Raw genomic sequence first — 23,922 nt, 5'->3', positions numbered from 1 at the left:
CAGGCTATAACAATCTTCCAAGTTTAGGCAGCCGACGCCAAACCTGGGCCCATCGTTGGTTTCACCGAGCAGGATACTAAGGGAGTTAACTTATCACATGACGATGCTCTGGTAGTGTCCGTTCAACTAGCACACGCTATAGTCGATAAAAGTGATGATGGATAACGGCAATTCAATAAATCTACTTGAGTTATCTGTCATTCAAAAGATGGGTCTGGAAAGCACGATAATACACCAAGCAGAGGTACTCACTGATTTCAATGTATACACCTCAACTGTTATTGGTAACATAACACTCGATGTGAGAACACCATTAGTAGTTTAAAAGTAAACGTTTATTATAGTCAACGACCCGTCTCCCTATAACGGGATTCTAGGAAGACCTTGGCCAGTGGAACTAGGCGCCGTAACCTGGGTCGAGTGCCAAAAAATCTGATTCTGCATCCTGGGAGGATATGTCAAAGAGATCAAGTCTAACCATATCACATCCCGACAATGCACAGTGAAAATGTTGAAGCAGTCAAAGAAGAAATATTTCACCCCCGTAGAAGCTATTGAGGTTCAAAAGGATAAGTTTGCTACCAAATAACAACCACAGCAAGCGGATCAAGATTATAATATTCAGAAGGACACACCGATAGAAGAAAAATGATGGAAGCTAGAAAATGACGTATGAATACATCATTATTGATCCCAAGTTACCGAAGAAAACAGCTAGAATCGACTCACAATTGAGCCCAGTCTCACTCAACTGTTTCCTTTCGTGCTCAACCAATCGATGCAAGCCATTTTTCAAGACCATCAAGAAGGCACAAATAGACAATCGGGACGACGGGTGCAAGAAAGCATTTCAAGACTTAGGCTTGGTTCTCATCACTCCAGACAACTTAATGCTCGAGCAGGCAATCACTTTAGGCTTCAAGGCATCAAACAATGAAGCAGAGTATGAGGCTTTATTAGCAGACCTCCGAATGGCGTAAAATCTGGCAGTCAAGAAGCTCGTGATCCATTCTGATTCTCAGCTCATTACTAGCCAGACTACCGGGAAGTATGCAGCAAAGCATCCAAAGATGGCATTATACCTCAAGAAGGTACGAAAGCATTTCAGGCATTTCAAACTTACACTCTCACATAAGTGCCACAGGCAGACAACACTCATACAAACGCCCTGGCAGCCTTAGGCTCTGCTTTGGACTAGCAGTTCAGACGCTCCATCCCGATCAACTATTTGGGAAAACCAAGCATAAAAGAAGAACCAGCATTCAAGGTGTTACAAGTTAATATAACCTCAAGTTAGCAAGATCCCATCATCGACTACCTAATCAATATGATACTTCCAGCAGAAAGATTGGAAGATAGGAAGCTCCAGATAAAGGAGACACGCTACTACATGTCTCCCCTTCTAGTGCTTCTCGATGAATTGAAAGTTTTAAGCTCGATCCACAAAGGCGTTTGTGGGAACCACTCAGGATGTTGATCCTTAGCACAGAAGGTCTTTAACATTGGCTACTACTAGCTTACCATGCATCAACACTGTCTGCCAGAGAGCTCCACCTACAGATAAGCCTATGGCCATTCATGCAGTAGGAATCAACTTGGTATGGTCCATGCCACTTGCTATTGAGGCAGGGGCATAATGACCGTAGCTACCGACTACTTCACCAAGTGGGTAAAAGCCGAGCCTATGACTACCACTACTTAATCAGACATAGAGCGCTTCATATGAAGGAACATCATCTTCTGGTTCAGCATCCTTCAATCTGCCATCACCGACAACGGTCAGCAATTCATGGGCAAAGACTTGGCGAAGTTCTTCCAGAAATATGGAATCAAGCAGCACATGTCCACGCCTAGATATCCTAAAGGCAATAGGCAGGTGGAGGCATTCAACAAGATAATTGTAGACTGTCTCAAGAAATCCCTCACAAACAAGCAGGGGAAGTAGCCAAACGAACTTCCCGGTGTCCTATGGGCATATCGCACAACCAAACAACGAGCAACCGGTGAATGCAAGAAAATCATCACCCATATTATAGCCTACTAGCAGTAGCTCCTCTTCAGCTACAACAAAAAGGCAAAGACAGTTTCAGCCTGAAGCTCTAGTCCTAAGAAAAACATTCATCATTGCCTAAAGAGAAGGCTACAAGAAGATGAATCCTATATGGGAAGGTCCATACAACGTCAGTAGAGCAGATGGCAAGGGTAACTACACCCTCACCACCATGAACGACAAAGAGATCAATAAGCAGTGGAATGCCTATAACTTGCAGAAGTATTACACATGAGCTCCCACTTCTCTTTAAGCCATGCTCGAACAAAATAAAGCTCGAAGACTTAAGCAACTCGATGAGCACTACCCTGCAAGCCGACGACTATCCAGTTATTACGCAGTTTCTACCTTTTAGCTAAGTTCCATATCCTTCTTCTCATTTTTTTTAATAAAGATTGTTGAAGTTATTCATCACTTGGCTCGATTGCGTATCTGTAACAAATGTATACTCTTTCTCTCATTGAAGATAGCGCCCAATCAGGGACCTATCGTAGGAATTGCGCCCCTTATGGACCAACCATGTTCTCCCCTATGAGAAGGTAGAACTACGCACTCCAAGTATGCAGACATGGATGGGTCGAGCTGCCCTGGTGTAACTAGAGCATGATGGTCTTTTTCAAGGCTTAGCTAAATTGAAGGATTTTAGGCCTTTGGTTTGATCTGCGAAGACTCGAGCCTTAGAGACAAAGGAGGCACATTGCGCAGCTCGCCCTTTGGATGGCTGCCCATGAAGATGGACCGCAGTTGAGCATCATTGATGTGACTAGCTGCTGGTAACCCCTGACTGAGCATTTTGTATGTGACCAACTAGCGATCTTTGTGTTACGAAATAGTATTTCATCTACCTGTTAGAGGAACATCCCTTTTGAGCATCCATGATGTGACCTGCTAGTATTCACAACTGAGCATCCCTGGTGCAATACATAGGTGATCTTTACGAGGATACGAAATTCTAGCTTTGGCTAAACACACGATATTCACACGGTTAAGCATCCTTAATGTGACCAGCTGGCGTAAGTAGTTGATCATCTTTTATGTGACCAACTAACATCTTTGCATATCCCTGGGAACTTAAAACCGCCGCCTATTCAACGAGTAGCCTACAGTTTCTAGAAGATCCCTAGGGACCTAAAACCGCTGCCAATTCAACGAGTAGCCTACATTTTCTAGAAGACTGCCTACGGTACACCCTTTAAGCAATTAGCCACATAAACCTATACAACCACACAATCTTGTGAAAGGTTAATAGGTTAACGCGCATATGCACTACCTAGCGTAGAACAACCCCTTGGGTTTACACTGATTCCTAAAATGTTGTGCTACTTGCTCGCAGCCTTACATAAAGTGCAATGTGTTCTTTCGAACCACTGTCCACAAAATTCCATAGAACCATGTACTTTTGATGGAATAGGGTAGCAAACTTCATGTCCCAGCAATCTTTAGTATGTTGTGATGTAGGCCACGTAACTCAAATGGTTGGAGAAATGATGACTAGCTAGGTAGCCAATGGACATTGTGGATGCAAATTTCTTCCTCCTTGTTCTTGGAAAAAATTGCACCTACAAAACAAATAACACATTTGGTCAAGGCCAAGAGCCTCACGCGCCCACGATGAATATGGGGCTTTGGCCGAAGAAACTCTTATGCCAAAGTTAAAATTTTGAGGAAAAAGTGTTTGGAGAATTTAGCAAAAGTGTTGAATTTAGGTTTTTAGAGAAAATGGGGTAGTACATATAAGGCATGGCTGGCCCCCTTTGGAGAGATGGTAACCGGCCCTTTGTGGCATTTTTGGGTGTAATTGGTAGTTAATTAGCCAATTAATAGATTTATTAGGTAATAAATCAATTAATTAGCTAATCAATATAATTTGAAATGAATGTTTTGGGGGTTACCTTGTTAAGAAGAATTGATGAGGTTGGATGAAATAGGTTTTGAATAAATACCTATTTTGGCACTTTTGACTTGATTGTGGGATGATTGTCCACTGCTCGTGCATAAGAATTCCAGTGTTCCTCAAGGGTAATTTTGTCCTTTTTACCCTAGAATCCACGTGTCGTCTCTTGATTATTTTTGTCTCCACAAATGCCCCCACACTTGTTAAGCTACTCGTAGAAAAGGGCAACAAGTGTAGAGATTTTCTTGCTTTAGGAAACTTAGGCTTGTTTCCTATTTTGATGTAGATTCCCTCTTTAATAGGAAATTAGATCATTCTAGAAAAAGGAAATAAATTTCTCTCAAAGCCTATTTAAGTCCACCTTAAGTGGGTTATTAAATCAACTTTGGAGAGCGATTTATTCTACCCTACAAGAGAGAGAGAGAGCTAGAGGATATTTGCTCCCCTTCCCTAGCAATCTTCTACACTTGCCCGTGCAAATGACCGTCTTTCGTTGGTTTCTTCGTCTTCTCCGCGCCACACCGAGGTAAGAAAAATTTAATTTTTCTCGTCTTCTTCTTTGATGGTGCTGTCATAGGGCAGCCATCGGAATGGGGTAGCACATCTGCTGGCAGGGGCCAGAAGTTGGCTCGACATAGGTCGATGAGGTGTTGTGGTAAGGGCCACTGCTTGAGCTGCTTAGTTTGGCTAAAACCAAAGGCAGCTTATGCGGCTGGGGCCGCTGATTGAGGCGCTGGGCTGCAGTGCTAGGTGAGCCACATGGCTCATGTCCTTTGGGCTCTTAGACTTGACGTGGGCCAGGCTGACAATTGAGAGAAATGAGAAGGTCGCGAGCCTTATAGGCTGCTAGAATGTTGGGCATATAGGCCTCTTGCCTACTGGAATGCCAGGTTGAGCTCCCCTGCTGAGTATTGTGAATGGCATTGGCTGGTTAATCCTCTTTGCCAGGAGAAAGGTGGGCTATTCCTAAAAAATGAGGTAAAAAGCTTCAAGGTGGATGCATTGGCTCGTTTGATCGTTGTCGTGGAGCTTACTATGAATGAAAATGGAAAGAAAAAATATTCCTCGCCTGCTCAAGAGATGTTGGTTGAGAACAAACTGAAGACTTCATCTGCTGCTCGTGAGGGTCTGTCTGCTGCCAAGAAGCCTGTGATTGACATGACTTTTTCCAATGGGAAGAAAAATAAGGCAGCTAAATCTGAGCTTGTGGTGCCTACCATGTCAAGAATGGCTAGTACGATTGCTGATAGGATTACTCAGCATAAAGGTCATATCATGCCCCAATGCTAAAGTCTGTACCAAGATGTTTGTTGGAAGCTCCTTTGGAGATGCTTGTTATTATGAAGAGCGATAAGGTGGATTCTATTGCTAAAGTGGCGTTAAGGCCTACTCTCTCTGTTGCTGAGACTGATTCACATATTGGGAAGGAGGAAACTGCTTGCATGAGCAGCTGTGAGAAATCCACTAAGCCTGCTTCTGGGGAGGTTGTTGGGATCTGTGTGCTTTTGAAACCAAATGGACATGCCAAGTTTATCAATGGTGTTAGAAAGGTTGTTTGCCCTTCCTTTGCGAAGCATACGACCCAATATAGAATGACTGCTCTGTTTGCTATGATGTAGATATAGCAAAAATGCCAATGAGGTGGCAAAGACTATGGCAGCTGAAGCTTATTCCTCGACCGAAGAGATCAAGAGGTTGAATTATGAGCTCGTTGCTTTGAAGAGGTCTAATATTTCTGCCCCCACTTCTCTATAGTTTGAGACCGCTCGCCAACAGATCGTTGACTTGAAGACTAGGCTTGACGCAATCCAAGTTAAGTATGAAAGTGCAGAGAATAAGATTGGATGTTACTACCTCAGATTCAAGATCTTGAGTTTGCAGTTTCTATGCTTCATTTTGCTGCTTATGCAAAGGATGAAGAGTCGATTGCTGCTTATAATCAAGTGATCCACTTCAAAAGAATCGTCAATAGGCTTAAACCCTAAGTGTTGGAACTTCAAGGTGTGCTGAAGATAAAAAAAAGTCTAAAGAAGGAAGTGGATGGGCTGCAGTCCATCTGTATTGGTTTGCTCGAGAAAAACAAGCAGCTGAAGGGTGAAAATGCTGGGTTAGAGGTTTCGAGACCTTCTCTATTTCTTCGGAATATTTGCTTGCTTTTACTTTTGAGGTTTCCATTGGTGAAGTAGTTGGAGAAATTAGTACCCAGGCTGGGGCAGCCGGGGGTGAAGCGCTGGATGATGTTGCAAGAGCGTCACAGCTGCTGAAGGTGCGGCGACCGAGTGGTCATGGGATGTTCAAGTTGCTGAAATGTAGTTTTCTAGGTAGCCTTTAGGATTTTCTTTGTTTTCATTATAGCTCTTGTTTTGCTTGAACTCTTTCGGCCTTTGCTAGTCGTTTATAGACATATTTCCTGCTCTTTTCTTCATCTTCGTTTCTTTTGTTCATGCCCTAACCTTTAGACTTTATAGACCAGTGCCAGGCGTGCTATTTTTCTATAAGCAGACAGGCCTGCGTAGCCTATGCAACCGTAGGCGCTGGTGTAGAACTTTGCAAAGTTATTAGTCATAGCGTTGGCATCTGGATGCCTTACTTACAGAAGCAGACAAGTCCGTGTAACCAATAGGCTATTAACCTTGGCTAGCAAGTATCACAACACTTTAGGACTTGGTGTAGGTTGTTCCGCGCTTGATAGAGGTGAAGTTTATTGACTACGTAGTAGTAGATAAAGCTTTATATATGCATGCTAGCTTGTATAAGTCTAGCGCAGGTTTACTGCTCGAATGGCAAGCCATAGGCAATCTTCCAGAAACTGTAGGCCATCTTAATGCACTCGGTAGCAACTTTAGGGTTCCAGGGCAACCGTCTATGAGGCGTACTGCGCAATGTGCCTCATCCGTCTTTGAGGCCCGGTTCCCGGTGGATTAGGCCAAAATACCCAAAATCCTTCAGTTAGCTAAGCCTTGAAAAAGACTTCTAGGAATCCCGGTGCAAGCCATCATGCATCTAGTTATACCAAGGCAGGCTGACTCATCCACATCTGGATATTCAGAGTGGAAAGTTTATCTTTCCGCCTTGGAGAGCAAACCCATATGGGTGTTAGGGAATTGGTTTACCCTCCCACACTGGAAAGCAATTAGTTTATCCTCTCGCACTGGAAAGCAGACCCAGTTGGGTGTTGGGGAATTGGTTTACCTTCTCGCACTGGAGAGCATGGTTGGTCCCTAAGGGGGGGCGCAATTCCTACGATGAAGTTGCAGTCTACTTTTGAAGTGCATGAGTGATTAGTTGTTGTAAGCATGTAGCCGAGCCATGTTGTAGATTACTTCTGAATTCCTCATTAAAAAACAAGTGAAACGAATGAGAACGTAGCCGTACGGTAAGAACTATATAACAACTGGATAATCCTCGACTTGTGAAGTGGTGCCCGTTGAGCTGCTTGAGTCTTCGAACTTTGATCTAGTGGGAGGTCACACATGGTACTTCTTCAAATTGTAGGTTTTCCATTGCTTTTCGATCTCTTTATCGTTCATAGTGGCGAAGGTGTAATTACCTTTATCGTATACTCTGTTGATCTTGTATGAACCTTTCTAGATGGGATCCATCTTTTTAGAGCCTTCTTTGTGGGCAGTGATGAATGCTTTACTTAGGTCTAGATCTTCGGGTTGGAACTACCAGATCTTGCCTTTTTTGTTGTAATTGGAGATAAGCAGCTACTGGTAGGCTGCGATGCAGGTGATAGTCTACTCGTGCTTCTTCTCTGCCAAATCTATGCTTGTGGCCATCTCCTTACTGTTCAGTTGCTCATTTTTTGGTGGTGTGATATGCCCATAAACATCTGGGGAGTTCGTCTAGTCATTTTCCCTTCTTGTTGGAAAGGGATTTCTTGAGGCAGTCGATGATCATCTTGTTGGATGCTTTAACTTGCCCATTACCTTAAGCATATCTCGGTGTGGACATGTGCTACTTTATGCTATACTTTTGGAAGAACTTCGCCAAATCTTAGTCCACAAACTGCTGGCCATTGTCGGTGACGATGGATTGAGGGAATTAAATCAACAAATGACGTTCCTCCATATGAAGCACTCTATGTCTGTCTGTGTTGTGGTTCCATAGGCTCTACTTCTACTCATTTGGTGAAGTAATCGGTTGTCATGATCGTCATGCATTTGCCCTTCGTAGCTAGCAGCATTTGCCTTACCAAGTCAATTGCCCACTGCATGAACAACCAAGGACTCATTTGCAGGTGTAATTTACTGGCAGGCAATGCTAGTACAAGCTTGTTGCATTGGCAGCGATCGTACTTTTGTACTAACTCCTTAACATCTTGGTGCATGGTTGTCCAGTAGTATCCTGCATTTAGAGCCTTATATGCTAAGGATTGGCCTCCAGAGTGATTTCCACAAACGCCTTCATGGATTGAGCTTAGAACCTTTAGGTCGTCGGGATGTGCTAGGCAGCGGAGATGCGGTCTAATATAGGATCTTCGGACGAGAATGTCCTTCCACATACAGCAGCGTGCTGCCTTTATTTAGAGCTTTCTAGACTCTAATCTTTCCATGGAGAGTGTGCCATTAACCAGGTAGTCTATAATGGAATATTGCTAGTTTGGAGTTGTACTAACCTATGACACCTCGATTGCTGGCTCCGCCTTTATGCTTGACTTGTCTAAATACTCCACCGAAATAGAGCATTTAAGTTGGTGGTCGAGGGTAGAGCCTAGGCCGGCTAATGCATTCGTGTGAGCATTATCTACCCACGGAACTTAAGTGAAGGTGTAAGTTTGAAACCCCTTAAATAGTATGGCTAGTGATTAACTGGGAATCAAAATGAATTGCGAGCTTTTTCACCTCCAAGTCTTTTGCCATTCGGATGTGCATCATACTCTGCTTCGTTGTTGAATGCTTTGAAGCCTAGAGTGATTGGCTTCTCTAGCATCGAACCATCTGGGGTGACAAGGACCACGTCTAGTCCCAAACCTTGGTAGTTGGATGCGTCGTCGACATGCAAATGCCAGAAGTCTCTATCGGTGGAGTAGGCGCTACTAGAGCGTGCTCGACTACCTCTAGGGTGTCGTTGGGCCGCTCTGTTTTGTCACCTAGGCTCGACGTTAAGGCGTAATATGGAGCGGTGGAGCCGTCGTTGGGTTACCTTGTTGCATTGTAAAGGCGTGGTAGGGAGCTGTGGCAGCAGGAGATGCTCAACTACCGGTATTAGGCCACTCTAGAGTTGAATTATGGAGTAAGGGTTGGCTGGGGCCGTATGACACGTATCAGGAGGTGGTGTTCAACTGCCGATGCATGTTGCTCCTATGTACAATCTTTTGGGGTGACAAGGATAAAACTTGCTTCCAAGTGTGTCTTTCTAGTGTTCGTCTGCCCTTGGTGTGCCTTTTGGGCCGAGTTGCTGCGTTTGTCAGAAAACTTTGCATCTGTCAATGTCTACACCTTTATCATCGTGAGTCTAAATTAAGCGGAATTATGCGTCATGAGGATGACTGCGTGCGTTTGAAAGTAAAACTTAAGCTTCTGGGTTGCAACAACTATCGCCAAAGTTAGCTTTTGAATTTCTGGTAGCATCAAGGAAAGCTTTTGAACTGTGAAATATAGGTAGTCGGGCCTCCAGCTCTTCTCGTATGATGGTAGAGCTTGTTGCTACTTTAGATATGGCTGTTTGTCCAATCAGACCTTGAATTCCTTTAGAGTGGTAGGGGACTTCATATTCAAGATCGCTCGGATTTGCCTTGAATTTGCATCGGCGAACCTCATCCTAAAGTGCATGCTTCTTTGCCATAGTGAAAAAGTTTTCCAGAGTTAGATCTTCTTTCTTGATCAATTCTCCGAACATCGGGTGGTCTGTTGGGAGTTCTTTTTGGAAGGCTGTTCTAGCTATCGAGTCGTTGCATCCAACTATCTTTGCTTTCTCTGCTTTGAACCTCTTCACATAGTCACGAAGCGACTCCTTTGGGTTCTTCTTGACGTTGAACAAGTGGTAGCAGTTTTTCATGATCGAGCGATAGGATGAATATTCTTTGGTAAAAATCAAAGAAAATTCGTCAAAACTCTAGATGGATTGTGGTGACAGGGTATAGAACCAATCTTGCGCCTCACCTTGTAAAGTGGTAGCAAATATCTTGCATATGAGATCGTCGTTGTTTTGATAGAGGATCATTATGCTTCAATAGTGCTTTAGGTGTCTCTCTAGGTCTCTATCCCTTTTGAAGGATGTGAAATGTGGCATGCTTTAGGTGTCTCTCTAGGTCTCTATCCCCTTCGATAGTGCCTCTTCAATGACCTCGTTGCGTTGGAAATCACGCAATCACTTGGTTAAGAGTCTCTCTACTTCTTCCTGAATTTGCCTTTGATAGGGTAACGGAACTCTCAGCTGCCTCCAGTCGTGACCTGCTGGTCTAGGCTGCTCTTCCATTTGTTTGGCTCGTCTATGCCGCGACTACGGTGCATGTGGTGTGTTCCTAACAGGCGAGCAAGTTCTTCACATGCTGCTAGTTAAACTTGAGCCAAATTTAGTAACTATTTCTCTTCATCTGTCATGCTGCCGATTTCGATATGAGGTGGAGGATGCTCCTTGCGGACCTAGTCGCGAATGAACATTTTTCCTAGAAGGTTTCTCATGTTGATTATCAGAGTGTGACCCCAACTGTGAGTATATGCTCGTTCGTGGGCTTGACTGAGAGTGCACGCTCATCTGCACTCTAAAACAGGAGTATACGCTATCTCGATGGCCTAATCAGGAGTGTACACTGCCCGAACGCTCGATTCGTGGCTGTCAAGTGGCTGCTTGCCGGGATGCTGCTGGAAAGGTTCTTCGTCTACCCTTGTCCTACTTTGGGACACCTCGTCTGGGGCACGTTGCATCTCGGTGTGCTGCAAGAGCTGATTCACCAAGGTCGTTTGTTGTGCAAAGGTGCTTGTCAATTCTATGACTTGTCGAGACAAGTCTTGTTCTCCATCTGGATTGGAAGAGCTTAGAATGAATACGTCTCTTTTAGCAATGGAAGTATGGTAGACTCTGTACGCAAGATTTGAGTTGGGAAATGTCTAATTAGCGGGGAGAAATATGGTGAAAATGCCCCCGGTTTAACCATAGGCCCGGAAATTTGAAGTCAAGATGGTTGACCTAATCTTGGACCGATTTGGGCTGCTTAGAAGGCCAGGAGAGCAAGATGGGTCGCAGGAGCAGACTGGGTCACGAAAGCAGGCTGGGCCACAAGAGCAGGCTGGGCCACAGGAGCAAGTTGGGCCGCTGGAGCAGACTAGGCAGCGGGAACAAGCTGGGCTGTGGGAACAAGTTAGGTCGTGGGAGCAGGCTGGGTCATGAGAGTAGGCTTCTCGGCGTGTAGTGCACGTGGGTGCGAGGCTAGGGCTTGGTTTGGCAACGCACTAGGCTCGCGTTAGATTTGGGCAGCACAAGCCTGCTCGGCTAGGGCTTGGGCCCTTGAAGGTTGAAATGGCATGGCTTGGGCTATGGCTTTGGAGCCATGGGTTTTGCCAAGGGTGGTTGCCGTTGTGGCCACCGTGGTGGTTGCCATGGTGGTGCCTTGTAAGGGTGCCGCTCCACTCACCGATACGTTGAGCTTTGTAGATCACCACGGTCCTAATCCTTAAACATTGGAATTTCCGTTTGTCGAGGTTTCTGAATCTCTTGCCATTGTACTTTTCTTTTACCTTTTATCAAAAAAAATTTAGAAATGAAAATTCCAAGAATAAGAACGTACGAAAAATCTACAAATAAGCAAAGAAACAAAAAACCTTAGATACGAGAGTCTTCTACGAGCGTGTGACTCAACTCTCAATGAAAGCACCATATTGTGGATTCAAATTTCTTCCTCCTTGTTCTTGGAAAAAATTGCACCTACAAAACAAATAACACATTTGGTCAAGGCCAAGAACCTCACGTGCCCACGATGAATGGGGGGGATTTGGCCGAAGAACCTCTGATGCCAAAGTTAGAATTTTGAGGGAAAAGTGTTTGGAGAATTTAGAGATTTTGGCAAAAGTGTAGAACTTAGGTTTTTGGAGAAAATGGGGTAGTGTATATAGGGCATGGCCGACCCTCTTTGGAGAGATGGTAACCGGCCCTTTGTGGCATTTTTTGGTGTAATTGGTAGTTAATTAGCCAATTAATAGATTAATTAGGTAATAAATCAATTAATTAGCTAATTAATATAATTTGAAATGAATGTTTTGGGGGTTACCTTGTGGAGAAGATTTGATGAGGATGGATGAAATAGGTTTTGAATAAATACCTATTTTGGGCACTTTTGACTTGATTGTGGGATGATTGTCCACTGCTCGCGAGTAGGAATTTTGGTGTTCCTCGAGGGTAATTTTTGTCATTTTTACCCTAGAATCCACGTGTCGTCTCTTGATTATTTTTGGCTTCATAGTCATGGGGCAACAACGTGAGATAAAGCTTAGCAGTTCAACACCCTAGAAGATCAAAGCTAACAACTGAGCAGTCACGCAAACTCACCTGCTTCTGTAAGTAAGGTGCTTGACTGCTAGTTCTCTGGTGAACAACTTCGCAAAGGTCCGAAGCCTAGATCGGCAGTCACATAGGTCATGCAAACCCGTATGCTTATTAAAAAGCAGCACGCTTCACTAACGACCTTGTGATTAATGATCTAGTGGACCATTGATACGAGATATACAACTACGGAGGTCATTTGGCCCTGCAAGTTAGAAGTTTCAAAAGATGACTTAGGCAAACGAAGATTCACACCCGACAACCCGAAGTTGGCACTTAAAGCAATGAAGATGGGCTTGACTACTTTGTTCAAAGCAGCCTGCTCGATTGTTCATTTTACGGTAAAATTTTGAAGTAAGGCAAAAAGACGAGGATGAAGTAAAGCGAAGAAAAACAGTTTATTAATTTCTAGCAAATTAGTAAACTGGCACGAAGGCCAATAGAGTTCAAGAAAAGGAAAAAACAAAGCAAGAAAGGAAAATAAAGTAAATCCTAAAGTCTCTAAAAAAGACTACTCATCAACAGCCGCATCGCCTCCCAACAACATCAACCTCCCGCACTTCATATACAGTCGCCCCATCCTGGGCAGCACTATCATCAACCGCCCTGGGCAACACTACCTTCGACCGTACTTGCCTTGGCAGCCTGATCCTCAGGTGCTCCACCAATAGCGCTCATGAAGGAAAAATTTAGCAGATCCTTGGAAGAAATAACAAAAAGCTTTAGGTCTTTATCAGAAAAGGTGTAGTCAAATGACATGCCAAGGAAATGAACTATGCAACCAAGCTTGTAGAAGTCAGCTTGACCTTGGGCAAGGACAACCTCAAGACTAGACTTCTCGCTCTTCAGCTGTTTATTCTCCTTAGTCAGGTCAGTACGAGCACTGCAACTCATCTAGTTCCTTCTTTAGGTTCTCATTAGCAGACAAAGCTCTTTGCAACTCCACTTCCTTAGACTCAAGTCTACTGACGGCCTTTTTGAGTCGAACAACGTCATTATGCATTGTGAGCAGATCTACATCCTTGGAATCATGGGCAAACCAAAATTCTAAAATGGCACGCTCAAGGCTATACACTAGCAACACTTGAACTTCAATCTCCTTCTCTGCAATGCCATACTTCCCCCGGATCGCGTCAAACTGAGTCTTCAAGTCACTGATCTCTTAGCGAGCAGTCTTAAATTATTGAGCAGTAGGGGCAGAGACAATAGATCCCTTCAAAAAGACAAGTTCAGACTCCAACTCTTTAATTTTCTCAGTAGCCAAGCAAGCTTTTGCTACCATGGCTGTCGCTATCTCCCTAGCAGCTTTGGCGTCATCCTGTTCTATACGCATTTACTCGGCTACCAAGATCACAGATTTCTGCATTATAACAAGTAAGGAACCCTTTCGTGAGTGAGTTTCACACCTCACGAAAAAACTGGAGTCGACAACCTTGCTTACGGCATCAACAAACTTGGCACATGCTTTTCCGTCCTCAACCAAATCAGGCTTCAACAGTGCACGAATCTCGAAAAACTCTCATAAGGCTAGTTTGGCAGGCTGTTCACGACTACTCATACAGACAGGCGCTTCCTTCTTAGCAGAAGGGGTCGGCCTTGGCACCACCTTGACTGTTAAATCACCATCATCACTCTTCGTCACTGCACACACTTCCAAAATCAGATCGAACTTGGTCACAGAATGCTGTCTTGGAATAAAACCAGGCACATAGGGGTAAGGCAGAATTCCTCCACTGAACAATCTTGTCAACAATTGTTCTAACAACCTTCAGAACAGCAGGCTTTATAGGCTCAGATCTAGCAGCCTCTTTCTTCCCCATGTAAGAAGTTAAGTCAATCATAAGCCTCTCATAAGTGGATGGACCCTCTCGAGCAGTAGAGGAAGTCCTCAGCTTTTTCTCCACCAATGGCTCTCTAGCAGGCGATGAAGATCTCTTTTTCGCCTTTACTTGCAACATGCTCCACAGTGGCAATTGGACGAGCAAACGCCTCACCCTTAATCCTCCTAATCTCTTCCAACGGGGGCAGCCCACCTTTCTCCCTACGAATAGGACTGAGCAGCCAATGCCACTCGCGATATTCAGCAAGGATCACCAAAGTGATGTGCACCTTCTTCATGTCTGGAAAAGTCTTGGGAGTTGAACAGAATCTTGAATCTACATAAACAGATGAAGACAAGTCAGAAGGTAGCTCAATAAAAGTATAAAGTAGCTTAGAGACTAAGCAGCTTACTTACCATCGATGAAAGCAGTCGAAACGCACAGCCCAAGTGAGGAGTCGGATTTCCTCTCTGCTGATCTCTAGGGTCTCTCTAGACCAGTCATGATCCCTTTTGCTCAAGTGATTGAATAGCCTATGGCGGGTCCTTAACTACCCAACACCATGATGTGGCCTATGTCAAAAAAGTACCAAAACTCGTTAGTAGTCAGGTCCAAGTCAATGAACCTGCTCAAGTTATGGAACACCACCATCACGCAAACCGCATTCGAAGAGCACTGAGCAGGAGCACACTTCATGGAGCAGATCATCTCTTGGAAGAATTGAGGCATGGGAAAGATGAATCCCAACACGAAGTAGTAGGGGTGAAACTTGATAGCTTTCCTAAATCTACACAGTTTGCGACTGCTACCATCTTTGGCCCGCTTCATGCAAACTCCAAACGAAATTGCATGCTTAAACATCTCGATGAATTCTTTGAACTGCTCATCGGAACCTACCTTAATATGAGCAGCCCTAAAGTAACCTAGCATACTTGTATATCCGCCCTAGCGATACAACAACGACATAAATTCATCACTCCTATGGCTCGAGGAAAACATGCTCGAAAATCCTACAACGTGCAAGGAAAAATTATTAGAAGGCTACTCGAAGAAGAAAAAAAAATAGAAAAAATGGCCGCAGACCCTAACGCCCCATGCCAGGCTCCACAGCCCAACCCTTACATACAGCAGCAAAGAGCCCATCATATGCTAGCTCCCATTTTTTTCGGCCTAGTAGGCCTTTGCAGCCCAATCCAACATGAATAGGGGCTGGCACCCCCGCTCCTCCCTCTGTCTCGCATCTCTCCCTTGCTGCACGGGCCCAAACCCAGAACCCAGTAATCTGAGAAGGCCCACGCCTTTCCCCTTCAGTCACACGAGCCCGTGCTTAGTGGCCCATAGCAAGCGCACCAGCTTGGCCCCCGCCAAGAAGTCCACGACTCAAACCGAGCCACCCCAGTCGTCGACCACAACATGTAGCAGCAGTGCCGCATCATGCTGCAACACACCATCCCAAGTTCTCGACCCTTGTTGAGCTAAAAATTCAAGCCCCAAGGCTTCGCATAATAAAAAAGAATGAGAAAATTAAAATTTTCTTATCTTGGAAAAGAAGAAAAGCAACTGAACTCATTGCACGGGCAAGCGAAGAAGATTGCTAAGGAAGGGAGAACAAATATCCTCTGGCTTTCTCTCTTTCTGTGAGGTTTTAATTGCACTCCAAATTTATTTAACCCCTACTTAATGTAGACTTAAATATGTTTTGGTGGCAATTACATTCCCTTTTCTAGAAGAATTTAAATTCCAAGTCAAAGAGGAGATCTACATCAAATTGGGACACAAACTCTGTTGCAGCTTTGGATTCCTACACCTTCTGCCATTTCCTACAAGCAGCGAAGCAGGTGTAGGGGCATTTGTGGAGTCAAAGATAATCCTATAAATCATGGAGTTGACACGTGAATTATTCTCCAAAAAGACAAGACTACCCCTATTAAATAAGCAGGGAGCAGTCTCATTCACCATGCGCAGCTGAGGTAGAGCAGGCAGAGATCAACAACTACTCAAGACACCCCTACCCGTAGGAAAAGTAAAGGTATTTATGATAGAATAATCCCTTATTCTTATCATAAATACATTCCTAATCAGATAAAACCTCTTTCAAGTAAGTAATTATAATCCCATTTATTTATGATATTTACCTAATTACTCTAAGATATTTATTTACATAAATATCTTGGAATTTTCTCACCCAAAATACAACATAGGGCCGGTCACCCCTAAACCAAGGTTCTAAAAAACGCTAGGCGGTAGCCGAGCGGCTAGCTAGCTCCTAGCGCTTAGGCAGCTAGGCGGGGTCTAGGTGGGTGCCTAGGCGGATTTAGGTAAATTTCTTGTATATCTTGTAAATAAGTGCATATTGACACTTACAAAAAATTATACTTGTATGAAATCTATGGATAAGATAATAAAAGAATGATAAAATGCAAAAAGAGTATCCAATAAATCCAAAATTTAAAAAACATTAAGCATATATGCCATATAAGTTATCTATATAAAGTGAGAAAGTGAAAAATGTGAAGTTTTCAAAAGATCAAGAAATTCTTCTCCCTATTTTAGGGTTTTAAAATAGAATAATAGAGATAAAATAGTAATTTAAGATATTTTAAAAGAAGAGATATAGTATTGGAATTTTTTAAAGATTTTTTAAATGGGAAGAGATAAAATCCCACCTGACGTCTTACCCCACATCTACAACCCCTCTTTCATATAACCAAAGAAGTCTCAACCCAACATAATGATGTAATATTAGAGAAAAGATTAAAGAAATCAATTCTATTATTTAATGATTAATGATAAGGCATAGTGGTGAACGAATTGTAAATACAGTAAAGTGGGTCTCTTTCTCACACATCTTCGTCCTCTCGCACATCTTCTTCTTCTTCTTCTTCAATCTGGGTTGTTTTCCATTTTCTCTTCCTCATCACTCACATATACTTCTTATATTTTTCTCCGTAAGTTCCCTTCTTCATTGAGTCTAGCATCCAGAGAGTTGATTTGCATATGCGAGTCTGCCTAAGACGAAAGGGCATGGAACAGAAGACCAGAGTTGCAGACGTGCTGACGATGGAAGAAGACCAGTATCAATCTGCCTAGATATGCCGCCTAGCGCCGCTTAGACCGTCTAGAGTGCCTAGCGAGCACCTAGCCGATCGCCTAGCTCCTCACTGATTTTGTAAACGATTTGCTTTAAATCGTATCGGACAACCATCGCTCAGCGCCTAGGTAGGCGCCTAAGTCGCTTTTTTTAACACTGCCCTAAACCCTAGAAGGCCGGTCCATCTGCTCCTTTTCTCCTATAAATACACACTTTATCTCCAAAATTCACAAGCTTTAGCTACCCCTAAAAAGGCTTTTTGCTACCCACAAAAGCTCAAACACATTCTTCTTAGAATTCTAAATTTGGCCTCGGAGATTCTTTGGCCAAAGCCCGCCTTCATTGTGAGCTCGTGATGCTTTTGGCCTTAATCTTAGGTGTTATTATTTTGCAGGTGCAGATTCATCAATCAAAGGAATGCGGAAATTTGCATCCATAGTCAAACTTTTAATAAAAATTTAAGGGTTAAACTCTGTTTACTACCCTCATGTTTCGTGGTTTTCAACATTTAGTACATCAAGTTTTTTTCGTCTCAGAGTCATACCTAAAGTGTTAATTTTGAGACAGTCTTATACATCCGTTAGTCAAACTGTTAAGTCTGCCATTAACTGATGACGTGGCACATATGTGGACAATGATTGGACGCCACGTGTCATTAAGGGGTCCACATGGACTTTTTTTTTTAGAGAAGGGGTTAAAAAAATTTCAAAAAAAAAAACCTCGTCTTCTATCTCCCCCAACCATCTGCACCTTCTCCCTCCCTCATCCCCCCGCAAACTCTCCCTCCCTTCTCTCTTCTGCAAAGACCCCTTCCTTCCCTTCTCTCTTCTACAACCTGCACTACCCTCCCTTCTCTCCCCATTCCTCCCTTAGCCTTCCATTCTCTCTTCTGCACTAACCCACCAAACCTTAGAAAATTAATTTGCAGACGAGGACGATTGAGGACCATTGGGATATCCATTATTAAAAAAATTAACTTTTCTGGGCATCCTGCCTTACCTTTCTCGACCTCATCCCTCCTTCTCCCTCCCTTCTCTTCCCTGCACCCACCTCCATACACACTCCCCCATCTACCCCGCTCCCTCTCTTCTCTTATCTGCACCCACCCAACCTCTGTACCATCTACCCATCTTCCAAATTCGAAATAAAAAAATGGCAAAAACCCAAGAACAACCAAATCTATGTAAATCGAAAAAGACAAACTCTTTCTGTTTCCTACCTGAAATGCTCTCAGTGTGGGCCTGCTCCCCTGAACCAAACCCCACCACAAAGGCAGCAACAAGAAATGAAGGAATGAAGGAATGAAGGAAAAAAAAGAAGTCTCTAGCTACAGCCTTTCAGCAATAGAGAGAAAGTTCACAAGAAATGAAGGAAAAAAAAAGGTAAAATTTGGGGTTGAAGAAACAAGGAAGAGAATATCTCTTCTGGGTTGTTTGATTTGTATTTTATTCAACGTCCATGGAGGTTCGATGGCAAGTCCATCTATCTCCTGTGATTCACTATCTTCGAAACGGTAATCTGCTACTGGATTCGTTGATCCACCGCCAACCGCGGTCGACCTTCAACAACGCCGACCCATTTGTGCGACGGCGAGGCCTGCCGCAGCTTCGAAACCCTTTTGCTTGCACTGTTTTCGACCAACTCGAAAGGGAAGAAAAGTGAGGGAGCGAGGGTTTCGAATACGGCAATGGGTTTGGGGGTTTCAAATACGGCGACGAGAAGGGAGGGAACGGGGTAGATAGGTAGATGGGTGCAGAGGTTGGGTAAAGGATGGATGGGTGCAAAAGAAAGAAGGGAGGGAGAAGGAGGGAAGGGGTCGGGAAGGGTAGGGCAGGATGCCCATAAAAGTTAACTGATGGGGTTGGGGAGGTAGAAGACGGGTGGGGTGGGGATTTTTTTTTTCTATGTTTTTGTATTTTTTTAATTTTTTTTAATATTGAAATGGGTCCATATTGACATGTGGCACTCATTTATTGTCCACGTGGGTGCCACGTCATTAGTTAACAGAAGTTCTAACGGAAAACTTAACGGATGTATGAAATTGTCCCAAAATTAAGACTTGAGGTATGACTCTGGGATGAAAAAAACTTCATGTAACAAATATTGAAAACGACAAAACTTCAAGGTAGTAAACAGAGATTAACCCAAAATTTAAGTTTTCTAAAGAATGCTAGATTGTTCATGTGCCATTAGGGTTTAGTTTAAAGGAGTTTTAATGAAAATGGCTCTCCAAACTCTTTATTAACCAAAAATCATATAATAATTTTATTTAATAAAAAGTGCTTAAACTTTAATAAAAACACTTAAATTTTAATGAAAATACAAAATATTTTAATACAATAAAAAAAATTGACACGCGGTTCCACACGTCAAATCACTCTCTCTTTCTCTCTTTCTCTCTTCATCTCTACCTCACTCCACCCATACAAATCATATTATTTAACTATATATCTCTCCTTTCACATATTCCTCCCATCAACTTTCTTTCTCCACTCTCCTTTCTCCGCACCCATCCACATCAACTTTGTCTATCATCCCTCCCTTCACCTATTCCCACTCTCTCATGTCACCATAAATAACATTTTTTTTATTATTTATCCACCCATCAGATCACTCTCTCTCTCTCTTTCTTCTCCTCCGTCCCTCACTCCACCTGTACAGATCATATTATTTAACTTTATTTCTCTCTCTTCTTTCACATATTCCCTTAACTTTCTCCTCTTTGTCTTATCATCTCTCATTTCACCTATCCCCACTCTCTCGTGTCACCATAAATAATATATTTTTTATTTTTTGTTTATTGTTTGTTTATTTGAATATTGTTTCATGATTCTTTTTTAGGACAAACTAAGTAGTAATATTACAAGACCAATAATGAAGTAATTTTTCATTTTTTAGTTTTATTAACTATGCTAATTTTAATTTCGAAATAGTGATTTTAACTTTAATTTGGATAAATTATTCAATTTGTTTCTTGGATAAGTTATTATGTGTCATGTCGTACAAACAATGACTATTTTTAGAACTGAAGATTGATTATTTCAAGAATTGAACACGAAATATTTTTAGGAAAACTAATGAAAAGGATTTCAAAACTTTAAATTTTATCCAAAAATCATCCAACAACTTTATTTAATGATAAACACAAAAGAAAGAAAAGAAAAAAATAAAAATAAAAATCCAACCAAAAGCGCATGCAAGGCGTGCACCAACCCGTGTTTAGTTTCAGAAATAGTGTAATTCCCATGTTCAGTTTTAGAAATAGTGATAATACTAGTGTTTAGTTTAAGAAATAGTGATAGTACTTGTATTCAATTTTTAGAAATAGTCAATATACAGTTCAGAAATAGTGTAGTACTTGTGTTTAGTTTTAGAAATAGTCAGTGTTCAAAGGTCAAATGCAGGGTTGGTTTTTTATTGTGTTACTATTTCTTCACTACAAATAATGCAAAAATGTTCTTTTATGTTAGAGAAAATTAGAATTCACGCATTCTCCAACATAACTTAGCATAGAATGCAAGACGTAAATTTGTACCTTCAGAAAATGTTTACCGTAAGACAAATATTTATATCTGTAAAGTAGGATGAGTTTTTGCTTTTGCAAGTACCATTTGTAGCATAATATCCAGAATAATATTTGGATCAAATGAACTCGAAAGATCCTTTAATAATCTTGAAAATAATGACCACATTCGGTGTCCATATAATTGAAAGGGACTTAGGAAATGAAAACACAAATATTTGTACTTAAAATAGTGCATTTATGTAAACTTTTTGTCCACTCTTATGACTTGATCACCACTCCAATCCAATGTATGGTTGCATCATCTACCTTACTCATCTATCATATCGAAAACAATCAAATACACAAGTTCAATCTCTTGGTGACATTATCATCTAAAATTAGAAATTGGTCTGGCTCAGTTTATGGAGCATAATATACAACACATCGGCACGACGTTAGGTCCTTAACCAGTCTTGGAGGCACAACAACACACAAAAGCAAGGCTTTTTCCCCCTCCTGGTGGAGAAAAGGAAAGCACATGCATACCGCTTACACTACAACCCAACCCAGTAGAAACTTCGCATCTCAGCATTCACGGGCCTCCCAATAGCTTCTTTAAATCCCGCTGCAAAATAATTATGTTAGCAGAAAGCTAGCATGATTACACAGATGGACAATACAACAAACATCAAGGGTAGCACAGCACAATTATATTTGAGAATCAAAGTTCGAACATCCAAGTTTTTACCTCAATACTAAGGGGGGGAGTGGTCGGGTAATAGCGATCAGAAACTTTCCCCTCCTTGTCAACTAGAAACTTGGTAAAATTCCATTGGATATCATCTCCAAAGAATCCCCATTTGCCTAACTTCAAGAACTTATACAAGGGACCAGCATTATCACCGTTTACTTCAATCTAACACAAGCGAGAGATGGTGAAATTACAAACCAAATTTCACATATTACAATACTCCATTCTCTCAGATGTAGAGGAAATGGCTCTGAGAGGAAATGGCCATGGGGAAGAAGATAACAAATTCTAAATTGCAAAAATTCTAAACTAATTTTAAAACTGCATGTAACAATATAGCAGTTAATTTGACTAGCCTATCATTATCTCAAATCTTGAAACTAAAACTTGTAATCTAAATATGGCAATGCCCTTCTCCATCGTTTTACAAAGAGAATAAATAATAGATAACCTTGTGGTTGAACCCTTTTGGCTGGCCTAAAAGTGCAATAGGTTTAACCGTGTAAGCTGTTTGAAAGTAGATACAAACTAATCTACAGCTGCTTGATTTACCTTGTCAAAAATTGGAAATTCAGATTTGAAACGAGTGCAGACAAACTCTTCAATCTCTTTATTACTTCCCGGTTCCTCATCACCAAACTGATTGCATGGAAACGCCAGTATCTCAAAGCCTGCATCAATTCCCGAGTATATCAGACAAAGGGGAAAAACAAAAGGGTAGAATTATATGTTGAATTAGTCATATTACATTGATCTTTCTCTTATTTATCTTTAAGAAAAAAGGACTTCTGTATTTTACACCAAGGAGTACTTGTTTCTATGATGAAAAAGAGACGGCCACTATTGGTTACCAAAACGATAGACGTATAAGAACATTTTGAGATCAAAATGCAAACCTTGTTCTTTATACTGTTGGTATAGTTGATTCAGTTCTGTGTAGTTTGAGTTGGTCAGTCCACTGCCACAATTAGTGAAAACCAGCAATGAATAGATACGTTTAGAAAGGAAAAACAAAAACGAAAAAAATATTTTCCCGTATTAGCCCTGAATAACATCACACCTTTAGAGAAAAACATTTCAAGCTTAATACTCAAGAGAAACATCCAATTGAATATGCAACGGGAGAAGGGCACCAAATGAATTTTGCAAGCAGCAATCAATCAGAACATGACAAGTGACTAACTGCGAGTATATATCTCCAATTAAGCTCTCTAAGTGTTTATATATGAAACTTATAGTTGTCGGGCGCAAAAAAGAAAGAACAAACAAAGTAAGGAGACGAGGAATAATACCATTTGGAAGCAACATTGATAACGAGTAGAACTTTTCCCTTGTACAAGCTAAGATCCACATCATTGTCCTTTGCATCCTATACAGACATAAACACAACTATCAAAACCAAGATTCACAAACAACAATTATTCATTAACCGAATTAATTCCGACATAGATTCAACGCAATAGCAACATTTATTTATTTATCTATCTTTTTCAGAAATAGTGGGGCAAGCCATGGTTATCCACTCCTTCCAGGCCCGAAGAGGCTACGTTTACAATATTTCCCCTTATTTTTCTTGGCAACCAACCAGAGTCCAGAGTCCAGACCAAGGAAAATTCCCAATTCTCGAAACAAGCCCAAAATAAGTAGTACCCAGAATTCAAAAATTCCTTTAAATTGATTAGTATTGCAAGAAAAGATGAAAACTTTGAACACAACCAGATGATTCCAACACTACCCATCTTCTAGTCATTATTTAAACAACAAATTTTTGAAGAATACAGAGTCTTTTTACATCGCAACCTAAAAATTGAGCAGAAAAAGCATAAACTAATTGAAGATATGCAATTATACATACATAGATGATATAGATAGGGAGTTACCTTGACAGTGAAGTCGTAAATTGTTTTTGGGTTCTCAGTTGCCTGGCTTGTCATCCTCTTCTGCTCTCAACTCTGAACAAACTGGAACACCTGAAGGTCCACAACGTTGAAAAATGCCTTTCTTTCCACATTCGATGTTCGAAGCTGACCTGTTAACAACATGTTAATGACGCTTTAGGCCCCCATGTCTCTCCTTGGGCCTTCGTCACAACCTTTCGGCTCGGGGTCGGTTATAGTCGTACATGAGTGGATAATCGTAACTTGCTATGATTTTTTCATTTTTGCATGTTCAAAGAAAAAAACATTGATTTTTGAATAACTCAGTGGTACGTATTGTACAGTGATTCATTTTTTACAGACATTTTATTTTTCCTTTTAATGAATTTTCTTCAGCCAAATGGAGATGGGTGGTGCAAGATCAAATGATTATGCAGAATGATTCATTTT

The 23,922-nt window shown here is 41.9% G+C and overlaps 1 protein-coding gene across 1 annotated transcript; it reads right to left on the bottom strand.

Annotated features, from left to right (window-relative positions):
- Positions 1-21,203: 21,203 nt before the first annotated feature.
- On the bottom strand, positions 21,204-23,738 carry LOC103446625 (probable phospholipid hydroperoxide glutathione peroxidase). Its single transcript, XM_008385761.4, has 6 exons — positions 23,476-23,738; positions 22,888-22,964; positions 22,492-22,553; positions 22,148-22,266; positions 21,593-21,760; positions 21,204-21,469 (listed from the first exon to the last, which is right to left on the bottom strand). Exons 1-6 carry the CDS (start codon positions 23,527-23,529, stop codon positions 21,437-21,439), a joined length of 513 nt encoding a protein of 170 aa, XP_008383983.3. The 5' UTR covers positions 23,530-23,738; the 3' UTR covers positions 21,204-21,436.
- Positions 23,739-23,922: the final 184 nt, after the last annotated feature.

Source organism: Malus domestica, chromosome 06, assembly GCF_042453785.1.
Source record: "Malus domestica chromosome 06, GDT2T_hap1".
Lineage (NCBI taxonomy): Eukaryota > Viridiplantae > Streptophyta > Magnoliopsida > Rosales > Rosaceae > Malus > Malus domestica.
The sequence above is the reverse complement of the archived record's forward strand: the minus strand, read 5'-3'. Positions and strand labels throughout refer to the sequence as shown.

Excerpts from the sequence above, each read along its gene's own strand:
- LOC103446625 (XM_008385761.4), bottom strand. The coding sequence starts at position 23,529 with ATGACAAGCCAGGCAACTGAGAACCCAAAAACAATTTACGACTTCACT. Across the intron at positions 22,965-23,475 it reads TTTACGACTTCACTGTCAAG|GATGCAAAGGACAATGATGT; the intron begins GTAACTCCCTAT and ends ATGTCTGTATAG. Across the intron at positions 22,554-22,887 it reads ATCAATGTTGCTTCCAAATG|TGGACTGACCAACTCAAACT; the intron begins GTATTATTCCTC and ends TAATTGTGGCAG.